Source organism: Lepeophtheirus salmonis, chromosome 7 (genome assembly GCF_016086655.4).
Source record: "Lepeophtheirus salmonis chromosome 7, UVic_Lsal_1.4, whole genome shotgun sequence".
NCBI classification, from domain to species: Eukaryota; Metazoa; Arthropoda; class Copepoda; order Siphonostomatoida; family Caligidae; genus Lepeophtheirus; species Lepeophtheirus salmonis.
Window position 1 is genome coordinate 24,021,908 of NC_052137.2, and position 22,004 is coordinate 24,043,911.

A 22,004-nucleotide genomic window follows, 5' to 3' on the forward strand; every position below is an offset into this window, starting at 1 on the left:
AAATCGTCAATTGGAAATCTTATTGCTTTGAATAATTTATTTTATACATTTGTTTGTGAATGTTTCAATTGAAAGTAATTCTTTTTAATATTGGGACAATTTCTTAATATATGATTTACAATTTCAGCCTGTAATTTTCAAGAGAATAGGACAAACATTTTGATAATTAACTTAAGAATATATTTATATTTAGAAAATATTATAAAATAAATTTAAATAGATCATTTTACAATATCTTAACATTGTAAAATACCTAAATAATGGTCCAGTGCTGATTATTTTATGCATTGGAGAATATTCTTAAACGGTGAATAGTGTTCCTAGAACGTTTTGAAATAAAGATTCCAAACTCTTTCAGGAAGATCTTTAGACGTATATTTAAATATTTTTTAATGACAAGATGAGTAATACTCCAATAATGATTATCTGCTCCGTAGCCATTCAACTCTTAATTGATGATCTTGTGGAATCCGATTGAATGAAATATAGTTTAATTTCACCTTGTCCGATCCATGGAGATTACTACATTTTATTGCACAGCAATTTCGAACCATTTTGCCTTGTTCCACTAAAGTAAAATAATAGATAGATTATTATTTATTAAAGCGCGTAGTTTCAAAATAACTCCTTTTGCCCCCACAAGTCGAGCCAGGTCAACAATTTTTAATATATCGTTCTTTGATAGACCAGGAAAGAGGAGTGTAGTTACTTTACTTATGTATATTCTCTATGATCCGAGTCTTTCACAGGTTTACGAATGAGAAGCATCCAAAAGTTTATACATTTAACATTAATGATAGGGACTATCTATCATTTATTTTTTCCTGTACGAATATTTCTACATACAATGAAGCTAACAAAGTCATGAAAGAGTGCTCAAAAAGATTCATCCAAACTCCCGGAAAGCCTTCTCCTAAAAAGAAGAAAATAGATATAGTTTTGAATCAAGTCAAAAATGAATCATAAATCAAAGGTTTACTGTCATAAGTCATAACATTGGAGAATGAAAATGATCAGAAAATACACATCCTTTTTTAAAGATCTTACTCCAAGGGGACCCATCAATCGAAGTGTTGAATGCCATCCCACTCAATATGTTTTATAAATTCATCCACAGAAGCTTACGGAGTTGAGACGAAATCCAATAAGAGTCTCATTTGCTCCTCCCGGACTTCTCTCATTTGATTTTGAACACTGCTCTGGTGAGTGATAACTTTTAATAATGACGTAACTTATCTTATAATGTTTACTTTATGAAAATGTCGCTGAAATAAACGACGCTGAAAAGAAGCTTGTCCCAAAAAATACTTGCTCAAATCAATGTTGCTAGGATGACACTTGCTGAAATAAATGAACAGAAACTTTTTTTATCGCTAAAAGTACTAGACTGAGACATCAATCCATTCCTAGAAGTCAGCAGTGTGGAAACAAGAGAGGAAGATATATAATTAATTTCAATAAAAAATGACATTGAGCTAAGCCCTATGTTCAAGATATCATATCAAGGTATTTTGCTCAAATAAATATTTGATCTCTATGCAGTATTATTGTACAAGATGAAGATATATTTCACTGTTTTTCCAACATCATATTTGATACATCGTGTCTTCAGTGAAGTTACGTTGCTTCTTTCCAAACAAATGGAAGAACTAAGAACATAGATTACTTAATATGTTAAATAATCCATGCTTAGAATTACCGATCGTGGGGATCTAAGTCTTCTTCTTAATGAGTTTCAATCTGATATGGAGAAAATAATATCTCTAAACAAAGTAAACCCTCCCCATTAGCAGGAATTGAGAAACCCTGTGCTTGATTTATTTTTCATAAACATATTTTGTGTTTAATTCATTTATATGTTGTTTTCATTTTGCAAGAAAAACTTTTATGGGTTTATTGGGGGAAGGGGGCGCTAGAAGTTTATATGTAAGCCACGGAGGGCCCAGCTTAAAACAGTTTGGGGAAACCTTGAATTAAACCTTAGCGTCTATCAAAAACATATCTCCCATTGCCTAGTTATACTATATATATCTTACTCTAAAATGTATTAAAAATATGTTGTTACATCGAGACAGAGTCTTATTTCTATATTTTAAATAAAAATTAACTATTTCAAAGGAAAGAATAAGATGTTTTTCTTTAATAATTATCTCTCTTTCCTCGTCCCTAATAGAAAAAAAAAAAAGTACAAATCTAGTCGTTGTAAGGGATTTTCAATAAATATTAATTTAATAATACAAATATCCCTATTTATGATTTACATCCAGTAGTTGTCAATGCAAGTGCTAAGTCTTTTTTATTCATAAAACCATGTGATGGCGTTTTAACAAGATATATTGGATTTAAGATTTATCAATTTTATGTTGTAAATAGATCATCTTTCTGTCCCCAAGATAGCGTCTCCATCAATTATGATGTAATTTATGACGTCAGTGAAAATGCTCTTATTTTTCAACATATCTGCTGACAGCCATAAGATCCAAGGGGACTATTAAATATAGTCACCTTGGATAAGACCAGTGATCACTTTATAAACTATAAACTAATCCTTGCTCGCTAATATCTTTGAATTTTCAAAAAATGGAGAAATAATTTATTAATAATTTAATATACTTTTTTTTTAAATGTATACTCGCAAGGATTTCTACCATTTTCAAAGTCCTATGCATATCTATGACTAGACTATTTGTATAGATAAGAAAATCACGTTTTTGTTGCAGTATAATTTAGCTATATAGAAGAACTGAACGGACTACGCGTTGGTTCTCAAAAATATTTTATTATTATTCTGATTTGAAAGGGTACATGTATTTCGGACTAGCTGTTTGGTATGCCATTATTTTGATTTAGCATGGATTGAGCTATTAAGAGGAACAATGAATTATGGAACATAAAATGCATGCCCAGGCCATAATGTTGAAGTTATCTAAATCTAGAGGACGTGAGTATTTTTCTTTTTATTGAGTAGGTAGGTAACAAACCTGGAGTACCATTATTATTAATAATAAATATATAATTACTTCCGTGTTTACATAATAGTAAAGACCAATTTCTTGCTGACCTACTCAAAAATTCCCGCTATAAGCTTATTTCCAAGGTTCTCCTCGTAAGCTCTAAATTTACTACTAAAAACACTATTTTTCATTGGGGCACCTCCCCAGGCCATAAAGGTACTTTGTCTTGGCGAGATTACACACAAAGCCTTTTTGGGCCGTCTGTCCTCTCCACTTCTACAATAATAATGCCACCAAAAATTGTCAAACTTACTTTTAGAGGTTTTATTTGTTTTTTCAAAAATATATACATATATATGCATTTCTTCTATGGTAAATTACTTTACCAAATTTAATTAATATCTTATTTGATTTCAGCTAACTATTTTTCATGATCTGAGCTACAAGTCTGTTTAAATTATTTTTTGATTTAATAGCTCCAACACATTGAAAATATACTTTTAAAATTAGTTTTTTTTTAAGTTAATTTTTGTCAACTTCCGAATATCTCTGGTAAAATGAGGATATGTTACAGTATACTTTAGGTTTTTCTCTATCAACTAGCAAAATTTTGTAAAATTCTTTCAACTGACGTCGACATTTTAGGACTTGCAAAAATTAGATTTCTACTAGCATATTCAGTTTTTTGCCTACGTGACATAGAAAATATATTTGTCTAAGGCTACGAATATGTTGTTTTGTTTCCCATATATGAATATCCCAAAATTTGAAATATGAAAAACACGTTTTGACGTCATCTATAAAAAAATATTCAATCGAAAGTGTGATGTCACACTATACGGAAGTGTACTCTTATGTTATATTTTTTAAATTATGATTTAAAATTGTTATTACTAACAGTATTTATATATTTATGTCTAATAAAATAATATATTTATTAATTTATATCCTCTTTAATATATTAAAAGGTTGAGTTGGAATTAAAATAGTAAAACAAACGTACACAGATGGAGCTGAGTATAGGATGAGGCATCTACCTATATAAACATAAAATTCAAAAGAACAAGTGACGTCATTTTTTGAGGAGGAATGAGAAAAAAATTCAATTTTCGGCTTAGAAAAAGTGCAATAACTTAGTGTTTATCCAACAAATAAAAGTGATTTTGCCGTCAACAAAATTCTACACTCAATATACATCGTAGGAACCTTTTTTACAATCCTTGATTAGGTTATTTTTGATTTTTTTGTAACCTACCTACATTGAGACATAAGTTCATAGCAATAAGTTACAAAAGCTAACTCGGTGTTTACTTTATGTTTATAAAAATCTCCATCGCTCATTAATATGTCCTCAATCTCAGTGGCACCCAATCCTTCAACGATCCTACCACTCGAACTAGTTGATAAAGCAATTGGATCTCGAATTCACATCATTATGAAAAATGATAAAGAAATAGTTGGAACTCTTCTCGGATTTGATGATTTTGTAAACATGGTTCTCGAAGATGTGACTGAGTACGAATCTACTCCCGAAGGACGCCGTGTATCTAAATTAGACCAAATTCTTCTGAATGGAAATCATATTACAATGGTAAATTTAGAGAATTGAGTCTCTAAATTAGACGTTGACTCTTTTCATAGTTCAAATTGTTTTGTTTTTGTCAGTTAACTTCTAGAGAGTTTTCATGTTTTTTGGCCAAAGTTTCCCAGAATAAATCCTTTTTTCATTAATATTAAGGAAAATAGTGAACTTATGTATGCCAAAATGGGATCTACGGATAAAAAGATTCAAGCCTTACTGTCTAACAAAGACCAAATCTATCCCTCCATCGTCTAGTTTTATCATATATATGACCCTAAAATGTAATAAAAATATGCTATTACACTCACAACTACAATGGAAGGAATAAGATATTCATCTCTAATTAGCCTACTTTTCTTGTCCCTAATCGATCAAAAAATAGTCATAATTTTACCAATCTAGTCATACTATACGGATTTTTAGTTCAAGCGGCCAAATGCTTTAAACATGTCACCCCACTAGTTTTCGATTTTGGAAATTGTTACAAATATGAAACCTTTTTCAATTTCACTTATTTGACTGCTTAATATAGGTTTGACTGTAATTAATCAACTGATGTGTTTCATTTTTCAATCAACACCTTCTTAAGGAAAACAAATAATTATGATAATTTATCTATTTATATTTCAGCTTGTACCTGGAGGTGAAGGCCCTGAATCTGCCACATCATAGAACTTCAATACAGCACAGCATACTCAACAATAAATAATGATTAACATATTATAGTTAAAAATGCGTTTGATAAGTTATTAATTATAAAATTTAAATGTTTCCCTAGTCAATGTGATATCATTCTTTTTTCTCTTCTTGACTGCTTATTTGAACCAAATTAAATCCATGTTCATAATCCCTTCGCTTCACATCTGCAACTGTATGTTCTTTTATTTTTTCAAATGCCCTAGCATTTATATCCAGTTTTTGTTCATTGCTGACTGGAGGAGGTTGTGGCATGGATACCCATCGTGTTATATCCAAATATTCTTCATCTTTGTGTGCGCGATTAAATATGCTTTGTAAAAATGTGCCGTCCAAGTCATGAGTATTATCTCCGTCAAATATATCTATGTTCAAAAACGAAACTATGTAGGTCAGTTGCTCTGAATACAAACCGAATGTGAATCTTCAATTAACTTACTTAATTCTGGACGCATTTTATTAAAAAGAGGTGTCTTAAGAGTTTTATAGTAATTTCGATGAGCTTTGATATCTCGCTTCCAGAAGTTTGAAAAAGTTTGAGGTATTTTATCTGGAGTTACTTCTTTTATGCGTAGGATTGCATAGCCGGTAAAAATAATACATATTATATTCAAAATTGTTAAAGTTAAACTAACAAATCCAGAAACAAAGGCATCTACAGCCAAATCACAGTGGTAAAATAGTAAAAAATTGTTACGAGCCTCAGACGGAGATATTCCTGCATCAGTAGGTAAAGGGCACTCAAGCTCTGGACGTGAAGTGATTCCATCATATCCTCTGATGAGTTCAGAATCGTCCCTTAATTAGAAATATATACTTTTTTTTTATACGCAACAACGAATTGAACAAGGCAAAATTAGGTACCCTTGATAAACTGCAGCAAGTAATGAAAAGGCCCAATATACTCCAGCGTTTACAGCAGGTGGAAGTAAAGAAGCAGAGATGGCAACACCAACAAGAGATCCAGCATTTCCACCTAATACTGATAAAGCAATTCCAGCTCCTGATGGTATTGCTACGAATATACCAGTTATAAGAGCCTTGGTTCTACCCCTTGAGAGCATCTCTTCACTAGGCCACTGGCTCACGTCAATTACTTCGTATACGTCAAATAATATCATGAGAGACACGAATATTCCAAATAACATACCTGAAATTGAATCATGCAATGTTTTTCGAGAGTATTAAATATTAAACTAACCGATTAATATGCACATTAAGAGAGACACCAATTCATTTCTTACTCCTTGAATAATCAGACTTGAATCCTGTATAACAAATCCAAATATACCAGCGAGGATAGGACCCATAATTGGAGAAACAAGCATTGATGCTACTAAAGTTACCGAGTTGTTATCAACCAAACCCATAAATGCTATCATTCCGGCCAAAATAACCAGCATACAGTAATCAAATGTAAAATTACCACCGGCTCGTATTCTAGATATAACTTCAGCAACCATGAGCCTAGACTTAACACTCAAATAAAATTTACTATCCTCTCCCTCCTCTTTCGATGAACCATCCTTATCTTCACTTTCTTCCCCAAAAGTATTTCGACTTGGATCTATAGGCAAAATGGATCCAAGACTAATATGCTCTTGAACAACAGACACAGTTGTATCTTTATCAGTTCCAAATCCTCTCCGAGTAAGTTCAATGAGGATTGATTCGACATTGATGGATTTAATTTGAAATGAATAGAGCACTGATCTTCCATCGTCCGAAATTCTAGTTGTATACCTACTATTTTTTAAATCATTTTTTAAATAATATCTAAGCCGAGATTCGTAAGATTCCTTTTCTACTAAGGCAACGGAATTAGTTGAATCTGCATATGGATCTATATCATTGTCATCGTTACATTCTTTATCATTCTCCACACTCTTTGGTTTAGTCTCTTTTTTCAATAACTCATCTTCCTTTACGGGAAGTACTTGAAAGGATGTCGTACTTGCTTTAGGTAGCAAATGGCCATTATCACTTGAAGGGACCCAAATGTGGATCCAACATGTCTGTTCGGTTGACATTTCTAACTGAAGTTCTATATTTCTTGGGGTTGGGTTATTATTCTATAACAAGGGAGGAAGGAGATTTTGACCGCGCACTCAATATGAAGTCTACAAAAGGAAAGCCTACAATCTAACAACTAACAAGGGAGTCTTATAAAAATATGCAGTATGTTGTATTGTAATTTTTAACGGACGTTTTTTATCTCCCCCGTACTTGCTAATATAAAACTAATTAGAGTGTTCGAAGATTGTATTTCCTTTCTCACTCTCTTTTTCTTTTGTATGCGTATCTAAAAATCTTCGGAAAACTTCCCGCATACCTCCACTTATACTTCATCCTGTTTTACATACAAATATTAGGGTTAAGTAGTCAACAAAGAGGGTTTCATAAGTATTAGAATTAATTATGATGAATAAATAATTATGCTTCAAGGTACTCATTCTTTTTTTATTTTATGTTCCAACGTATATTAAATTATTATTATTATTTGGGTATACTGCCGAGTACCTTCACGTTAATAATAATCAATTATTATATCGGAAGAATTAAATATCCCTAAATAATTATCTAGGCTTTATCATTGATTGATATACCTAGCAGTTATTTAATTATTTGTCAAATGTAAGTTTGTTCACGGATTTTAAATTTGGCAGTTTGTTCTACTCGTACAAGGGGGTCTGATAAAAACCGTTATTATATCATTCCGAGTTCAATAGATTGTTCTTGCATGACGTCAGCATTATTAATGTTGGGGCCTAAAACAACAAGTTTTATAACAATGAATCCCCTTTCATCATTAATATTAAGGGAAATAGTGAACTATTGTATCTCAAAATGGGGCCAACAAATACAAGAACTTGAATCTTACGGTCTACAAAATTTGTATCCGTCTATTGCCTAGTTATATGATATACATGACCCTAAAATGTATTACAAATATGTTATTACATCGTTATATAATCTTATTTCCGTGTTGTAGATAAAAATTAACTATTACAATGGATAAAATACGATATATTTTTCTTTAGTTTGTACGTCCCACTTGTTCAATTCAAATATAATTGGCATCAAGTAGTATTGGTGATAAGTGTTAAGTCTTTGTTTCATCAAATAGCTTTGACAATGAAAAAAGACTTATAACATCTGCATTGAATACTTCTTGATGCAAATGATAATCACTGATATTTTAATTAAAGCAAAGTAATATCTACTAAAAGAGGCTATATTTGTGCAAATTATTTTTATTTGATCGATTAGGGACAATAAAAGTTGGACAATTGCAGAAAAATATCTTATTCGGTCCATTGTTACAGATAATTTGTATCTGCAATATAGAAATACGAATGTATAACGATGCAATAATATATTTTTAATAGATATTAAGGTTCGATATACTCAATAATATGTACTAGGTAATAGAGAGGTACCATTTTGATAGATAGTAAGGTATAAGTCCTTTTATTTGTCGGTCTCTTTTTTACATCCTAAAAGCTCTCAACAATACACTCATTTATATTTAGGGCGTTGTGTTGAGAGCTTCAAGCGGTTTTTTTTCTGTTGTAACGACCCACGTATCTAATGGCTCTGATTTCAAGTAGTCAAACCCAATGTAGACGGATTCAGAGTCTTGTAGTTATACACAAATCATTGTCAATGAAAACTGTTTGAATACCTCCTTTGACCATCTTGTTACTGATAAGCTAACAAGTTAAATATTTTCAATTCAATACTCACAAAATAAGAAAAAAAATCCTCTAAATTCTGTGCTGTTGCGCTAAAAACCATTTTTTCTTTGAAATTGTTATCTCTACTTTTTCATTTCTTGAAGTAATAATTACACAGGTTAACATAGATTTTTTTATTATATTTTTTTTTATTTTTGAATGTTTTAGGTTAATTCAAAATCTTTTTTTAGATTTCTTCTAGTACATACAGTTTTTAATATGATATAATATTGTTTTTATAAGTTTGCTGATTAATTAGTGGTTAATCAATAAATTTGGAAAAATTTCCTTATATTAAAATAATCATATCCTTCCTATATGTAATAGACATTTTTAGGAGAATATTCATAATTTCCATGTAAACTTCCCACTAAACAAAAAGTAGGTGAGTCTTTTAATATCATATTTCTTTTCTTCTTCGACTTTGTTATTATTAAGCTTATATTTATTATTGATAACTAACGGTAGTATCCGGCACTGCCCATAGATATTAGGGGTCCTCGAACAGGCAAACTTTGCTTTTAAAATATGGAAGATAACTACTCAATAATTCCTTAGGGTTATTCATCGTTTTTCATGAGTACACTCACACGTAGCTACTCAGTACGTAGATATTCACTAAATATATATATTCAAAAAACATAAAGAATAACAGCTTAAGAAAGAAAATTGTAATAAGAAGTGATGAGGAGTACTTTAGTCTCATGGACACAGCCTGACTGACCCTTAACTACACACGCTTGTTATTAAAAATGAGTCTTTCATTGATAATTTATAGTATTGTGTTGTATAAAATAGGATTGCACCTCAACGTCTGTAAGATTATATTCATTTTTACATACCGTTCTTATACAAATCTATTAGACTATTTATAAACAATGTTAGAGCTCTCAATGTGCGTTTGTCTGGTGGTAAAAAATAGCAATATAGGATGAACTGTTGAATGAAGTTATGAACTGAATATTTAATTAGTATTACGAAGTGGGAACAAAATATTTTTACTTTTTGAAGCCCTTTTCCATAAGCATTATTGAATCCCACGATGGAACAATAACAATAAGGTTTCTTTTTACGATTTCGAACACTCATATGACCAATTTGACTGTTATTATTTATTATTAATAACTAAAATGGAACAAAAAGAACTCTGAATCAACGCTACTAAAAGGGTGAATGATAATGGCACTATGTGGAAGCCTCATTATTGATGGACTTGCATATTTTCCAAATATTTTATTATCAAGCAAAGACACTTATGAATAAACTTTAGTAATATAAGTGTAATAAGTATAAATCGTAGTAAATTAATCAATTATCAAATATATTATATGGGTAAACAATTAAGACAAAATAAAAATATGAACTTAAATCAATGAAGCACATAAATAAGTACATATTTGCATTAAACATTAATCACGCTTGATAAATAAGAAAATAATTTTTAGTGTTAAAGTCATATTAATATACTTTACAATTGTCAAGGAAAATAATCTATTATTTAGTGTCAATGAATACTGAAATAATCGTTCTTATATACAGTTTTTTACATTGTAAACATTTAATGTAATCCGTAATTTATTTATTGAATATTGATGTGGAGGTTCTAAATCCTCACATTCGAGGGATATTTAAATTTAAAGACAAGTCATTTAATAATTCAGAAAATGACTTCTGACTCACTCACTTTTAAAATATGTTAAACTAAATTCATATTTTCCAATATAACTTAACTAAATTTATAAGATCACCGATAATTTATTAACATATTTATTATTTAAGAATTCCCATGAACTATTTATGCATATACATATGAATTCTTTTTTTTTTTTTTTTTAAACCAGTATCAATTTATTCTGGTGCTCAATTAATAACACTTGTAAAAGTAAAAGTATCTGAGAACATAGAAAAATGCAAAGACCATATAAATTTTCCAAGAACAATAAAACAACACACAAAAAAAAGAATCAAAACAAGTCAAACCCCTAGTTCATAAAATTTTTTAAATAATTTCTCGCAATGTTTAAAATATATGCACCAATTTACATTTTCTTAGCTTTGATTGCATACATACAGTACTGTAATTTGACGATTACTGGATACAAGTTTACGTCACTTTTTGATATTATAACAAAAAAATCCTGTCGCTTTATTGACCTTCCAAAAAACACTTCTAGTTCGGCTGCCAATGTGTAATATATTGGCTGCAGTATTTTACATTCATATAGAATGTGAGATGTTGTTTCTTGCTCTTCCCTACAAAAGTAGCAAAGTTTGTCGTTGCTTAAAAAAGCTGACACTTCCAGGGTTCCAATAATCACTCGGTAAGAAACCCATTTTTGAGAAGGAGTCAACAATGTGCTCTGAAAACTATTACAGGCTTGTCTTTCAGTTAACTGTATGTTTCTTTTCTTTAATGTGGTAGTGATGAGTCACACCACATTTTTCTTATTGATACAACTTTTATCTTAGCGAGCTGCTGTCTTAAAGACTTTGATGTGTCGAGACCGAGACGAGACCAAAACTATGAAAAAACAATCTCGAGAACAACAACACTATTACATGATATCTAATTTTGTGCAAATTTATCAGATTACAAATTTTTTACTATTTTTGTTGTGATAAAAAGATCAGGATGGATTGCGATACTGCGATCAGCAGCATAATATCGCCATATCGTAATTGATCGCCGATCAGAAAAAACTCCGATTAACAAGCCAGTTAATAGCTTATAAGTAATTATCAATTGAATATTCAGGTCACAACAATTAACAGTGTATCGTATATTACTATTTTTCCCCACCAAGAGGATAAACAAACACACATTGTCTAAGCATATGTACATATCAGGGGCGTCTGCATAGGAGGGGATGTTCTAAAGAATTCTTAAAATAATAAAGGATATGAAAACAAAAAAATTATAATAAGAAAACAATCAAAAAAATTATAATGAGAAAACAATCAAAAAAAATTATATTGAGGATTCCATTCTTTTTTTAAAAAAAGGGTCAATCGATAAAATTATTATTATTGCATAATATATACATAGTCGAGACTGAGGTTACTTGTTACGGAGGAGACATATTTGCACTGCCAATAACTTTAAAATGTAAAGTTAAATAACCACCATATTGTTATATAATTGAATGCAAGGTTGTGTCCGGTTCAGTTTCAGTTATTCTATCGGTCCCGGGTCTTTCATTTTAACGGTCTCGGTCCTTTTTTATACAGGGTCCGTTTGGTAACAAGCACTTAAAACAAGGGGTACCACTAGAAAATTTGGACCCAGGAAAATGATATTTTATACAAACAGAGCCGCAGCTACCTTATACGCAGAGTGCGTACTGTTCCAAATTTTCCTCAGGGGCCCCGAAAATCAAGATTGCTTAAAACAATGGTTTTCAACGTGAGGGCCGAGCAGGAAGAGGGAAAATTGAGGATTGCTTTCATTCTACACATACATGGTACACATGTTTCGTATAGAGGGGCCTCAGCTAATAATGAAGGTAGTAATGGTGAAGGGAGCCTTGGCATAGCAAAGTTTGGGAAACCATTGCATAAGAAATATTATAGTTATCAATTAGGGCCTCGACATGCTTGGTAGCGGCCTGGATCCATAATGTAACCACACCTTCCCTCTTTTATTTACAGAGTCTGGTGCCTAGAACCACTTTTCCAGATCCATAAGAAGCCCTTAGCTATTTGGAATTCAGATACAACTGTATCACCCTGGCAACATAAAAAATCATTGGAAAACGCTGGAATTGCACATAAGAAACTCATAAAATTGACATGTTGATTAGAGCTAATTTATTTTTTATAATACTAGCACAAAACGCTATCATAAATGAAAAATAGCTTATTTATGTTACAATTTTGAATTAACACGATTATAATAAGTAAATTTCTATTGTAAAATATCCTTTTATGCAACATTTTTTGTTGTTTTTGTCTATTTGATGTATGTAAATATCATCAAACCTGCACTTACTTTTGACACTTTTGAAAATACAACATGTAATTGACCATACCAAAAGCTGATTTTGTTAAATATGAAGCAATTCTTCAAATGTTTGACCCTCTGATTTATTCATTGCAATTGTAATTACTATCTTGCTATTTTCCTTCTTCAACTATAAATATAATGAAGATTAAAGATGTATACTAAGATTAAGACGTTCATCCTCTTCCAAATTCCCTATTTTAATCCGTATTTAATATACGTTCTTCTTTTTTCTGTTACTAAGTGATACATACATCACACACATAAATTACTTTAATTATATAGAATATGTATACTAGGTCTTATATATATTTTATTATGCACATACAAAGAATTTGAAACTTGCAAGTCCATTGACAAACATACAAACAATGTTACTATAACCAAGATACTTAGGTACAAGGTAGGTCAGAGACGCTATTTTCATGAAAATTTTATTGATACACACGCCCAATTCTGTTATATATAAATATAATTAATGAACTTGTAAACAGAAACAGCTGACTATTTTATGTTTTATTCAGCTAGGGAGGGCTTTTATTTATTGCCTTGACGTCATATCTGCCTAGTGAGGTTAAAAAAATGATGACTGACCTACCTTGCCTGTAAGTATCTTGACTAGAACAAGGTAAGGCAACAAGAAAATGGCGTGGCAAGCATCAGATACTTAGAGACAAGGTAAGTACGTCATCATTTTTTTTTAACCACGTGATGACTTTATACTTATATTTTATCTCTTCAAGATTAAAATAATCAGTATAACAACGATAGAAAAATATGTATGTAAAAAACACAATTCATTTTGCAACTATTCACAAAATGATTATTTCATAAGCACAGGCACTAGAGATTACTTTATATTTATATGTTATCTCTTCAAGATTGAAAGAATAATGATAACATCCTTGAAAAATAAACAGATTCACTCAAATTGCCTTGTGGAAATATTTTTGCACGCGTTAAGGTCATATTTTATGCAACTCTAGTACGGCAATTATTGTTTCATTATTTTTTCAAAAGAAATGGTCAATATAGATATACATATGTAAATAGAAAAAAGAGATGAAAAGGATTCATTTATCAGTTTGTTAAATTTAACAAAAAGCATACTAAATCTTATGCATTTTTGATTAATCTGATTTTATATAAGATATAAATATCCCTTCTTTCGTAGAATTTATTACTATTAATTTTGATAATTTTTTTTCTTCTCTTTTTTTAGGGAGATATCCCTTTAAATAACCATTATATACAATCTGCCAAATTTGAACAACTATTGACTTACAAGCTTTAACATCACTCTTTATAATGAGGCTATAATTCTCCAACTACGCAATTACTGCCATTTTTATCCTATCATTTGGGCCGATTTTCTATTCCATATTAATAAGTATGCTTAGATTTCTGTGTAAAAATATGTATGTTTAAAAAAATTACCGCAATATATAATTTCAGGACAAAATAAAAAGCCGATTTCTGTGGCACTGATTCAGAATAGTCAAGGAAAGCTCTTTTGTAATATATCAGGATAACTGAAAAACCAAGACGTTTTTCCTTTTTCAACAAAACCTTTAAAAAGATTTGATTGAATATAAAATTTTAAATTAATATATAGTTTTACAAAAAAATAGATAAATTTTAATGTAAATAATTGATTTTATTCGCTCAAAAGTTTGTCCAAACCAGTGTTGTGCCGGTTCTTATGTGTTATATTTGGTCTAGTTCAGTCTTAGAACCAGTCCAGTGAGTCCTTGGGACTATTTCTTAATATTTTCGGTCCTAGGACTGTCAGTACTAGAACGGATTGAAATAAGAAGAACCAAAGCTGAGTAACGTCATATAAGACCGAGCTTGTTAAGTTGTTAGTACTGATATCCAGGATATAACAAAAGAAGAAATATTTCAAATTCTCGAAATCAGATTTGGTACGAGAAAACTAATTACAGATTCATAATTAACACGTGCAGAACTTCTTGTATGAAATTTTTAATTTAAAAGATATTTTTTGTTGACGATTGCATTAAGTATATTAGAGTTAATGAAGGATAGTGCATTTAGTTGTAAAAAGATTACATTAATTAAAATGGTTATTAAGGGCTCAACCTTTCATTCATTCATATTATTAGTTAATGACAAATGTTACTTTTATGTGCTCAACTATAGAGCGTTTTCATTTGACGCCCGCATTGTTGATATCCACCACTTTGGAGGCCTAAACAACCAAGTTTTATATGAATGAATATCCATTTTTCTGTAATATTAAGGAAAATAGTGAACTATTGATTATCAGAAAGGGACTAACAAATAAATGGACCATAAGCTTTTTGTCTATCAAAAATATGTTCCTCCTATGCATCGTTTTATTATATATTAGACACTTAAATTTATTAAAAGTGTGTAATTACTTCACTTTATATTCAAATTAACATTGCATTAACAATTAAAAAGAAAAGAATAGGATATTTTTCTCTGCTTGCCAAATTTTAAATTAAAAAAAAAAATTTAATTTAAAATTTTACACGACCACACAACGGGATATTACAGCAGATTCTAAAACCTAATTTACATTAAAATTTGTTAAATAATATTTTTAATTTTTTTACATTTCTTAAATTTTAAAATACAAAGTCTTCGTTTTCCTCACTCATTATTTGATGTCTCTCGTAAGATAGGGCGGGACATCTATTGATGAGATCGTCAACACATTGCAGTTCTTCCGTACATACATTGTACGTTGAGTTTATGTCTTTCCACTTGCTTAGGTGGGCTAGAAAAGGGTCATACCCAATGTAGGCATGTACAATGAGTCTCAATTTTTCCCTTCCGAGCTTGATACACTTGGACTTCGGCTTATTAAGCATAATATGCATATGTTTCATACTTGGATCTTGTTTATATCGGTCAGACTAATATTGATAGAATAAGTCATTAATTACCTCCTTTATGTAGCTTGGAGGCGTCCCAATAGTAAACTGGTTTTGGCTCTCAGTACCCTTTTCGGTAATGTCGGTTGTAGTGTATTGCAAACACTACCAAACAGACAGAAGTAACGAACCGGAGTAAAGCCAATAAAAAGACCTTTCGATTGGGGGTACAATCATAAACTAATTTTTTTATTCTTTAAGGAATTAAAACTAAAAAGGGATACATAGACATAAATACTAAAATGTACAAACAAGTAAAATCTACTTAAATAAAAGGTACTATCTATTTAAGAACAAATCCCTACGTCATTAGATAAAAGCATATAAAAGACAATACATAGTATCGGTAATCTCCTGTAATGTCAGAATGTCCTTTGCGCCATTCTAGATGTATATTTTTCTCACTCATTCCTTTGATGATGGTTTCTTTACATTTTAAAACTTCTTTACTATTAGTTAGCGGATTAAAGAATGCAACAATTGCCGATTGGGAATCCCATATGATTATTACATTAATCAGGGTTTTTCGTACTTGAGAAGAGCTTCTACACTTTGTGTTATACCAAAAATGTCTGCTTGAAAGACAGAAGCCTCTTTATTAAATGAAGCCATTGAATGACAAATTGATGTATAACCTTTGGTGATGGCCCGTCCAGCCCCAGTGTTTCCGTCTTCGTCGTTCGACCCGTCCGTATAAATGATCATGTCAGGATTCTTAATCTGACTATTATCTATCCAAATGCGACTACTATTTTATCATCCCTAATTGACCAAAAAATAATAATTCCACAAATCAAACCTTGATTTAATTCAAATATCACTGTTTAATATAAGCATAAGGTAGTATTTGATGCAAACCGTTACGTTTAAAAAAAAATAAAACAAAAAAACATTTGATAAAGTTTCATCAAAATTTATAAAAAATCAGGGTCGTCTATATGTATTTTTTTTTTTTGGGAGGGAGCTTGGTTTTTAGATTTTTTTATTTTATTTCAAAAATCCATTCATGGTGAATTAATTTTTTTTGGAAACAAATTTGAAAAATTAAACTTTTTGGAAAAAAATTTGAAGAATTAAACTTTTTGGAAAAAAATTAGAAGTATTAAATTTCTTCGAAAAAAATTTCAATAATCCATACTTATTCACAAAAATAAAGCTTTTTGGAAAATAATTTTCAAAAATTATACTTTTTGTAAAAAGAGTTCATAAATTAGATTTCAAATATTAAATTTTGTCGAAAAAATTTCAAAATTCCATACCAATTCACAAAAAATTAAACTTTTTGGAAAAAAATTAAAATAGTTATTCATTGAAAATGAATTTTTTTGGAAACAAATTTGAAAAATTAAATTTTTTAACAAAAAAATTAGAAAATCCAAAGCTTTTTACAAAATATTTACTTTTTTGAAAATAATTTAATTTATTAATTTTTTTGCTTTGCTGCATAATTTGCCCTAATGACGAAACAAATGGTAGAAAGCAAAAATTAGTCCATTTTTTTGTGAGGAGGAAGGTGGGGGAGGTTATAGACTCTCCAGCCCACCCCCTGCGAACGAGATTGGAAATGTGTCCATTTTTCGTAATAAGAACAACTTTGACCTCCCAAAATGGCGTCTTCTTCAATTATGATGGAATTTATGACGCCAAGAAAAATATAAATAAAGCGTGTTCATGTGACCTCAGAAATTTTGAAGTTCCCATTTTTGAGGCCTAAAGTTTAAGAAAAAAAAATCCTTGTGTCATAAATGTTGTGTATTATCTCTAGTTCGTTTCTCCTCCCTCTCAATCTATTTTAATATCTTAATCAGTTTTATATGTATGTACTTTTAGCCTTTATACTTACCTATAAATATACGGGCGGATTAGTTACTACCAGGTAGTTTGAAATAAAGCTTTAAACCAAGTAGCGAAACGTGGACCCACGTCATCAATAGCTGAAAAATAGTCAGACGAGTAGAAGATATGGGCTCAGACATATCATATCAATTAAAGTTGAAGCTAAGTTATATTGAATGATATTCACTTGCATTAGATGAGAGTACAGATATCAGAGACACAGCACAGCTGACGGTATTTATTCGAGCTGTAGATAAGGAATTCAATGTAGCTGAACATTGCTTGACTTGAACCCGTTGAAAGGCACTACAAGAGGTGTAGATATATTTGAAGATGTTCAAGCATCACTACGGAAATGGGAATTGATTACTTCAGTAAATGTGCATCAATATGTACAGATGGTGCACCATCTATGATTGGCTGTCACAATGGCCTCATTGCCAAAGTACATGAGCTCAAGCCAGATGTTATTGCAGTTCATTGCATCATACTCCAGGAGAACCTGAGCGCTAATATCAATATGGATCATGTCAACTCTGTTGTAGTAAAAATAGTAAACTACATACGCTCACGAGGACTAAGCCACAGAGACTTTCAGGAGTCCTTTAGACACCTTGAGGGCCAGTTTATTTTACGAAGGTTCGCTGGCTTAGCAGAGCATCAACATTGCAACCTTTCTGGTTTATTATTAGATATTCCAGAAGTTGAAACAAAAAGAGGTTCAAGAACTGTGTGATCCTCTCTGGCAAATGAACCTCGCGTTCTTAAATGACATCTCTCAAAAATTATCTCAACTCAATGTCAAGCTTCAAGGACAAAACAAGTTGGTACATGACTTGTTTAAGCACCTCCGAGCATTTGAGAGATATCTTCAGCTCTATGAACAAAGTCTGCGTTAAAAAAAGTTGACTATTTTCCCACCCTTAAATCTGTCTTTAATGACAACAATGAGATCCTGGATAGTTCTGCTCAGAGAGTGGCAGTACTTAGGGAGGAGTTTTCCTCTCGTTTGATAGAGTTCAGAAATCTCAGAAATGAGATGACTGTCTTCTCATTGCCTTGTACCTATGAGATAAGCTCAGCAGCTTCACAAATCCAGCTTGAATCGAACGTACTTCAGAAGGATGACATTCTCATGCAAAATTTCAAAGAAATGAACCTAATTGACTTCTATTAGTCTCTACCAGCTGCAGATTACTGTAATTTAAAGCAGTTTGTCAGAAGATTTGTATGCATGTTTGAAAGTACGTATACACGTGAGCAACTGTTCTCCAAAGGGAAACACATGAAAAGTAAACTGAGGAGCAATCTAACTGACAGCCATCTGCTGCATAGTTTGCGTCTGTGCACATCAAGAATTGAACCAACCATTAACCAATTGGCTAAAAGCATCAAACATCAAGCTTCTCACTAACTATGAATATTATAAAAATATGCATTTAATATCTCCTGTCGTTCATAAATAAAATACATGCAATACAATATTTGAATAAAAGCAAAAAATACCAAATCAGGGGTTTGTGGGCGGCCCCCGACAATTGTTGCATTCTGAAAAATGGTCGTGCTCTTGAAAAGGTTTGCCCACCCCTGTTTTAGAAGATCCTTATTTGAAATATGGAAGACGGTCTTAGCTTAACTAGAGAAGGTTTTATAGTATGGAGTTTTGTTAACCCAATAATTTATTTATTCGAGTTGAAAGATGGAGATGATCTTTATTCTGCGTTATTTATTCATATATAATGAATGCCAAAATATATATTTTATATTAAACTATGGAGTCCAAGTCAAGTCTCAATTCCAATTTCTCACCTCTGACAATAATTGACTATTGTATCTTAAATTATACATTTTTTATTATTATATCAATCAATAAATCATAAATATATAATGGAAAACTCCGGCCTCTTCTCTTTGGTAGGAAATTCAAAAAAGGAAAAATCAAGGAATAAAATAATTTCTCCTTTCCCCACAGCAATTTTGAAATGTGAACTAGGCGTGCTTCATCAATCACTCTCTTTATTACATCCCATCCTACGTCAGTAGTAAGAAAAAATGACCTAGTGACGTCATATGAAAAGTAACATCTTGCGAAAAAGGGTTAAAACGCTGCACATTCGTATCGTTTTAGGCTGATAGTTGCGCTTCGCTACTTGGATGAAAACTTTACTTTGACAATGTTATAAAACGTTTACTCATACTTTAAATCTCTTCCAAGCATTTCATTTTTCTTTCTCTCAGTCAAGAGTCAACAATAAATAATAAGGAAAGTAATGAACTATTGGATGTCAAAAATGGAACCAACAAATATAAGGACTCTCTTTTTAAATTTTATCCCCCTATTGTAAGGTTTTATTGTATATCTGACGCCAAAATGTATTTAAAATAGGCACTTACATCGTTATACAATCTATATTGTGTATAGAAATTAACTATTACAAAGGAAAAAATAAGATTTTTGTTCTCAAATGGGGGCGCGTGTACCCCTTGGAGCCTTGAGATTTTGAAAAATATTATACCAGTTATATATTCTTTGCTGAAAAAATATTTTATAAGTGGTACACGATTGGAAAAAGGTTGAGAATCTATGGATGATAAAAAAATAATTTCAATGAACTGCTATGGATTTTTGAATTTATATTCCAAAAGTTTTAATTTTTCGATTTAAATCAAACTAAATCACAGGAATATGTAATGAAATCCATATTATAAACGTCTCTAATTATTCTACTTTTATCGTCCATAATCGATTAAAAAAATTGTATAAATGTAGACATTTCAAATGGATTTCATTACATATTCCTTTTCATTTAACTCAAGTAGCAGTATATATCATTTGCATTTTGTAGTATTGGATCCAGGTAGTATATCTTCTTTAATTTTTCATGATGTTTCATAAAGATTAATTGGATTTTGCTCCATTTTATGCAATAAAAAAGTCAACCTTGAGTCCCCAAGATGGTGTCTTCTTACATTATGTTACAATTTTTGAAGTCAGTGAAACCAATTTATTTATATATTTATTAAAACTTTCATCTTGAATTCTTTATAATGCTCAGTATATATAGACCTCTATAAAATATTACCTTACCGCGTACCATATTTTTTTCTATTTGACAATTTAAGCTTTGTTTTATATTTTCCAGAGCTGTTATCATTCAGCTTTTATTCTTGAAGAGAGAACATCTAAATATAAAGTGATCACAAGTGAGCGTACTCATAAACGATGGAAAGTAACACCAAAGGATTCGATGGGAAGTTACAAGTAGTTCTGCAAATCTATTGTATTTTTTTAGCACGCCTTTTTTTGGGATTGGTAATCTGAAGAGTGAATTTTCTTTTCCTAAGTTGTTGTCATTATTATTTAACTCCTGAGTAGTAAATTTATTTTTTACATTAAATTCTATTGTATTTAAAACATGATTGAACGAACATTCGTGCGAGCTTATAAAAGACGGAGAGTAACCTTGAGGATACACTGCGGAGTTAAAAATGTTTGTCCTTGTTGGGCACATATTAGGATTGAAGATCGATACCGGAGTAATTCTTTCTTGTCATGTCCTTCTTTATTTCCTTCTTCCCCCCCCCCTCCCAAGGTGCGTATATACTGGGGTGTCCAAAAGTCTTAAACCTCTTAAATTTGGAGGGGAAAATTTTAGCGGTCAAGTATACATAGTACCTGCAATCTGATTGGTCGTAATGTAATTTGAGTTAAATCCCTCTTTTCTGAGATAAAAAGAGGACGACTTATGATATATTTATTAGTCAAGATGCATCATCTAAGAAAAAAGCTGTCAAGAGGGTTTATCGTGCTGGAAAAACATCCCTTCAAATTTATCAGATTTTGAGACTTTCAATCAGTCTCAATTCTGTTAAATATAACTTTACAAAGATTCGAGAGACTGGAAAAGTTGATGATAAAACAAGTAGAAAACGCACACCGAATAACGTCAGGAAAGCTAAATTAAAAATGTACTGAGGCCTCCAACTGATCAATGCCACAAATGGCTAGGGAGATCAACGTGTAAAGGACTTCTTTGAATTGAGCCATCCATAAAAACCTAGGTATGGTTTCTCTGAAGTTTCATTACGGCCATTATCTCATGAAAGATGTACGGATGAAACGGATTTAAAGATGTAAAATGTTATTGGGACTTTGCACGTAGAGAGGAAATATGTATTGTCTTTTCGGATGAGAAGAAATGGGACCCGGATCAAAAATTCAACCTTTAAAACGACCGAATCTTGGCATCATCATCAAAAGATGTATCCTTAGAT

General features: G+C 31.1%; 2 protein-coding genes across 2 annotated transcripts; one reads left to right on the top strand and one right to left on the bottom strand.

The window, feature by feature from the left end:
* Positions 1-738: 738 nt before the first annotated feature.
* On the top strand, positions 739-5,305 carry LOC121121433 (U6 snRNA-associated Sm-like protein LSm5). Its single transcript, XM_040716362.2, has 3 exons — positions 739-2,941; positions 3,923-4,545; positions 5,167-5,305. Exons 2-3 carry the CDS (start codon positions 4,300-4,302, stop codon positions 5,206-5,208), a joined length of 288 nt encoding a protein of 95 aa, XP_040572296.1. The 5' UTR covers positions 739-2,941; positions 3,923-4,299; the 3' UTR covers positions 5,209-5,305.
* On the bottom strand, positions 5,138-7,478 carry LOC121121432 (uncharacterized). Its single transcript, XM_040716361.2, has 4 exons — positions 6,434-7,478; positions 6,097-6,382; positions 5,672-6,030; positions 5,138-5,597 (listed from the first exon to the last, which is right to left on the bottom strand). Exons 1-4 carry the CDS (start codon positions 7,260-7,262, stop codon positions 5,326-5,328), a joined length of 1,746 nt encoding a protein of 581 aa, XP_040572295.1. The 5' UTR covers positions 7,263-7,478; the 3' UTR covers positions 5,138-5,325.
* Positions 7,479-22,004: the final 14,526 nt, after the last annotated feature.

Excerpts from the sequence above, each read along its gene's own strand:
- LOC121121433 (XM_040716362.2), top strand. The coding sequence starts at position 4,300 with ATGTCCTCAATCTCAGTGGCACCCAATCCTTCAACGATCCTACCACTC. Across the intron at positions 4,546-5,166 it reads ATGGAAATCATATTACAATG|CTTGTACCTGGAGGTGAAGG; the intron begins GTAAATTTAGAG and ends TTTATATTTCAG.
- LOC121121432 (XM_040716361.2), bottom strand. The coding sequence starts at position 7,262 with ATGTCAACCGAACAGACATGTTGGATCCACATTTGGGTCCCTTCAAGT. Across the intron at positions 6,383-6,433 it reads CTTAATGTGCATATTAATCG|GTATGTTATTTGGAATATTC; the intron begins GTTAGTTTAATA and ends ATTCAATTTCAG. Across the intron at positions 6,031-6,096 it reads CTTGCTGCAGTTTATCAAGG|GGACGATTCTGAACTCATCA; the intron begins GTACCTAATTTT and ends TTTCTAATTAAG.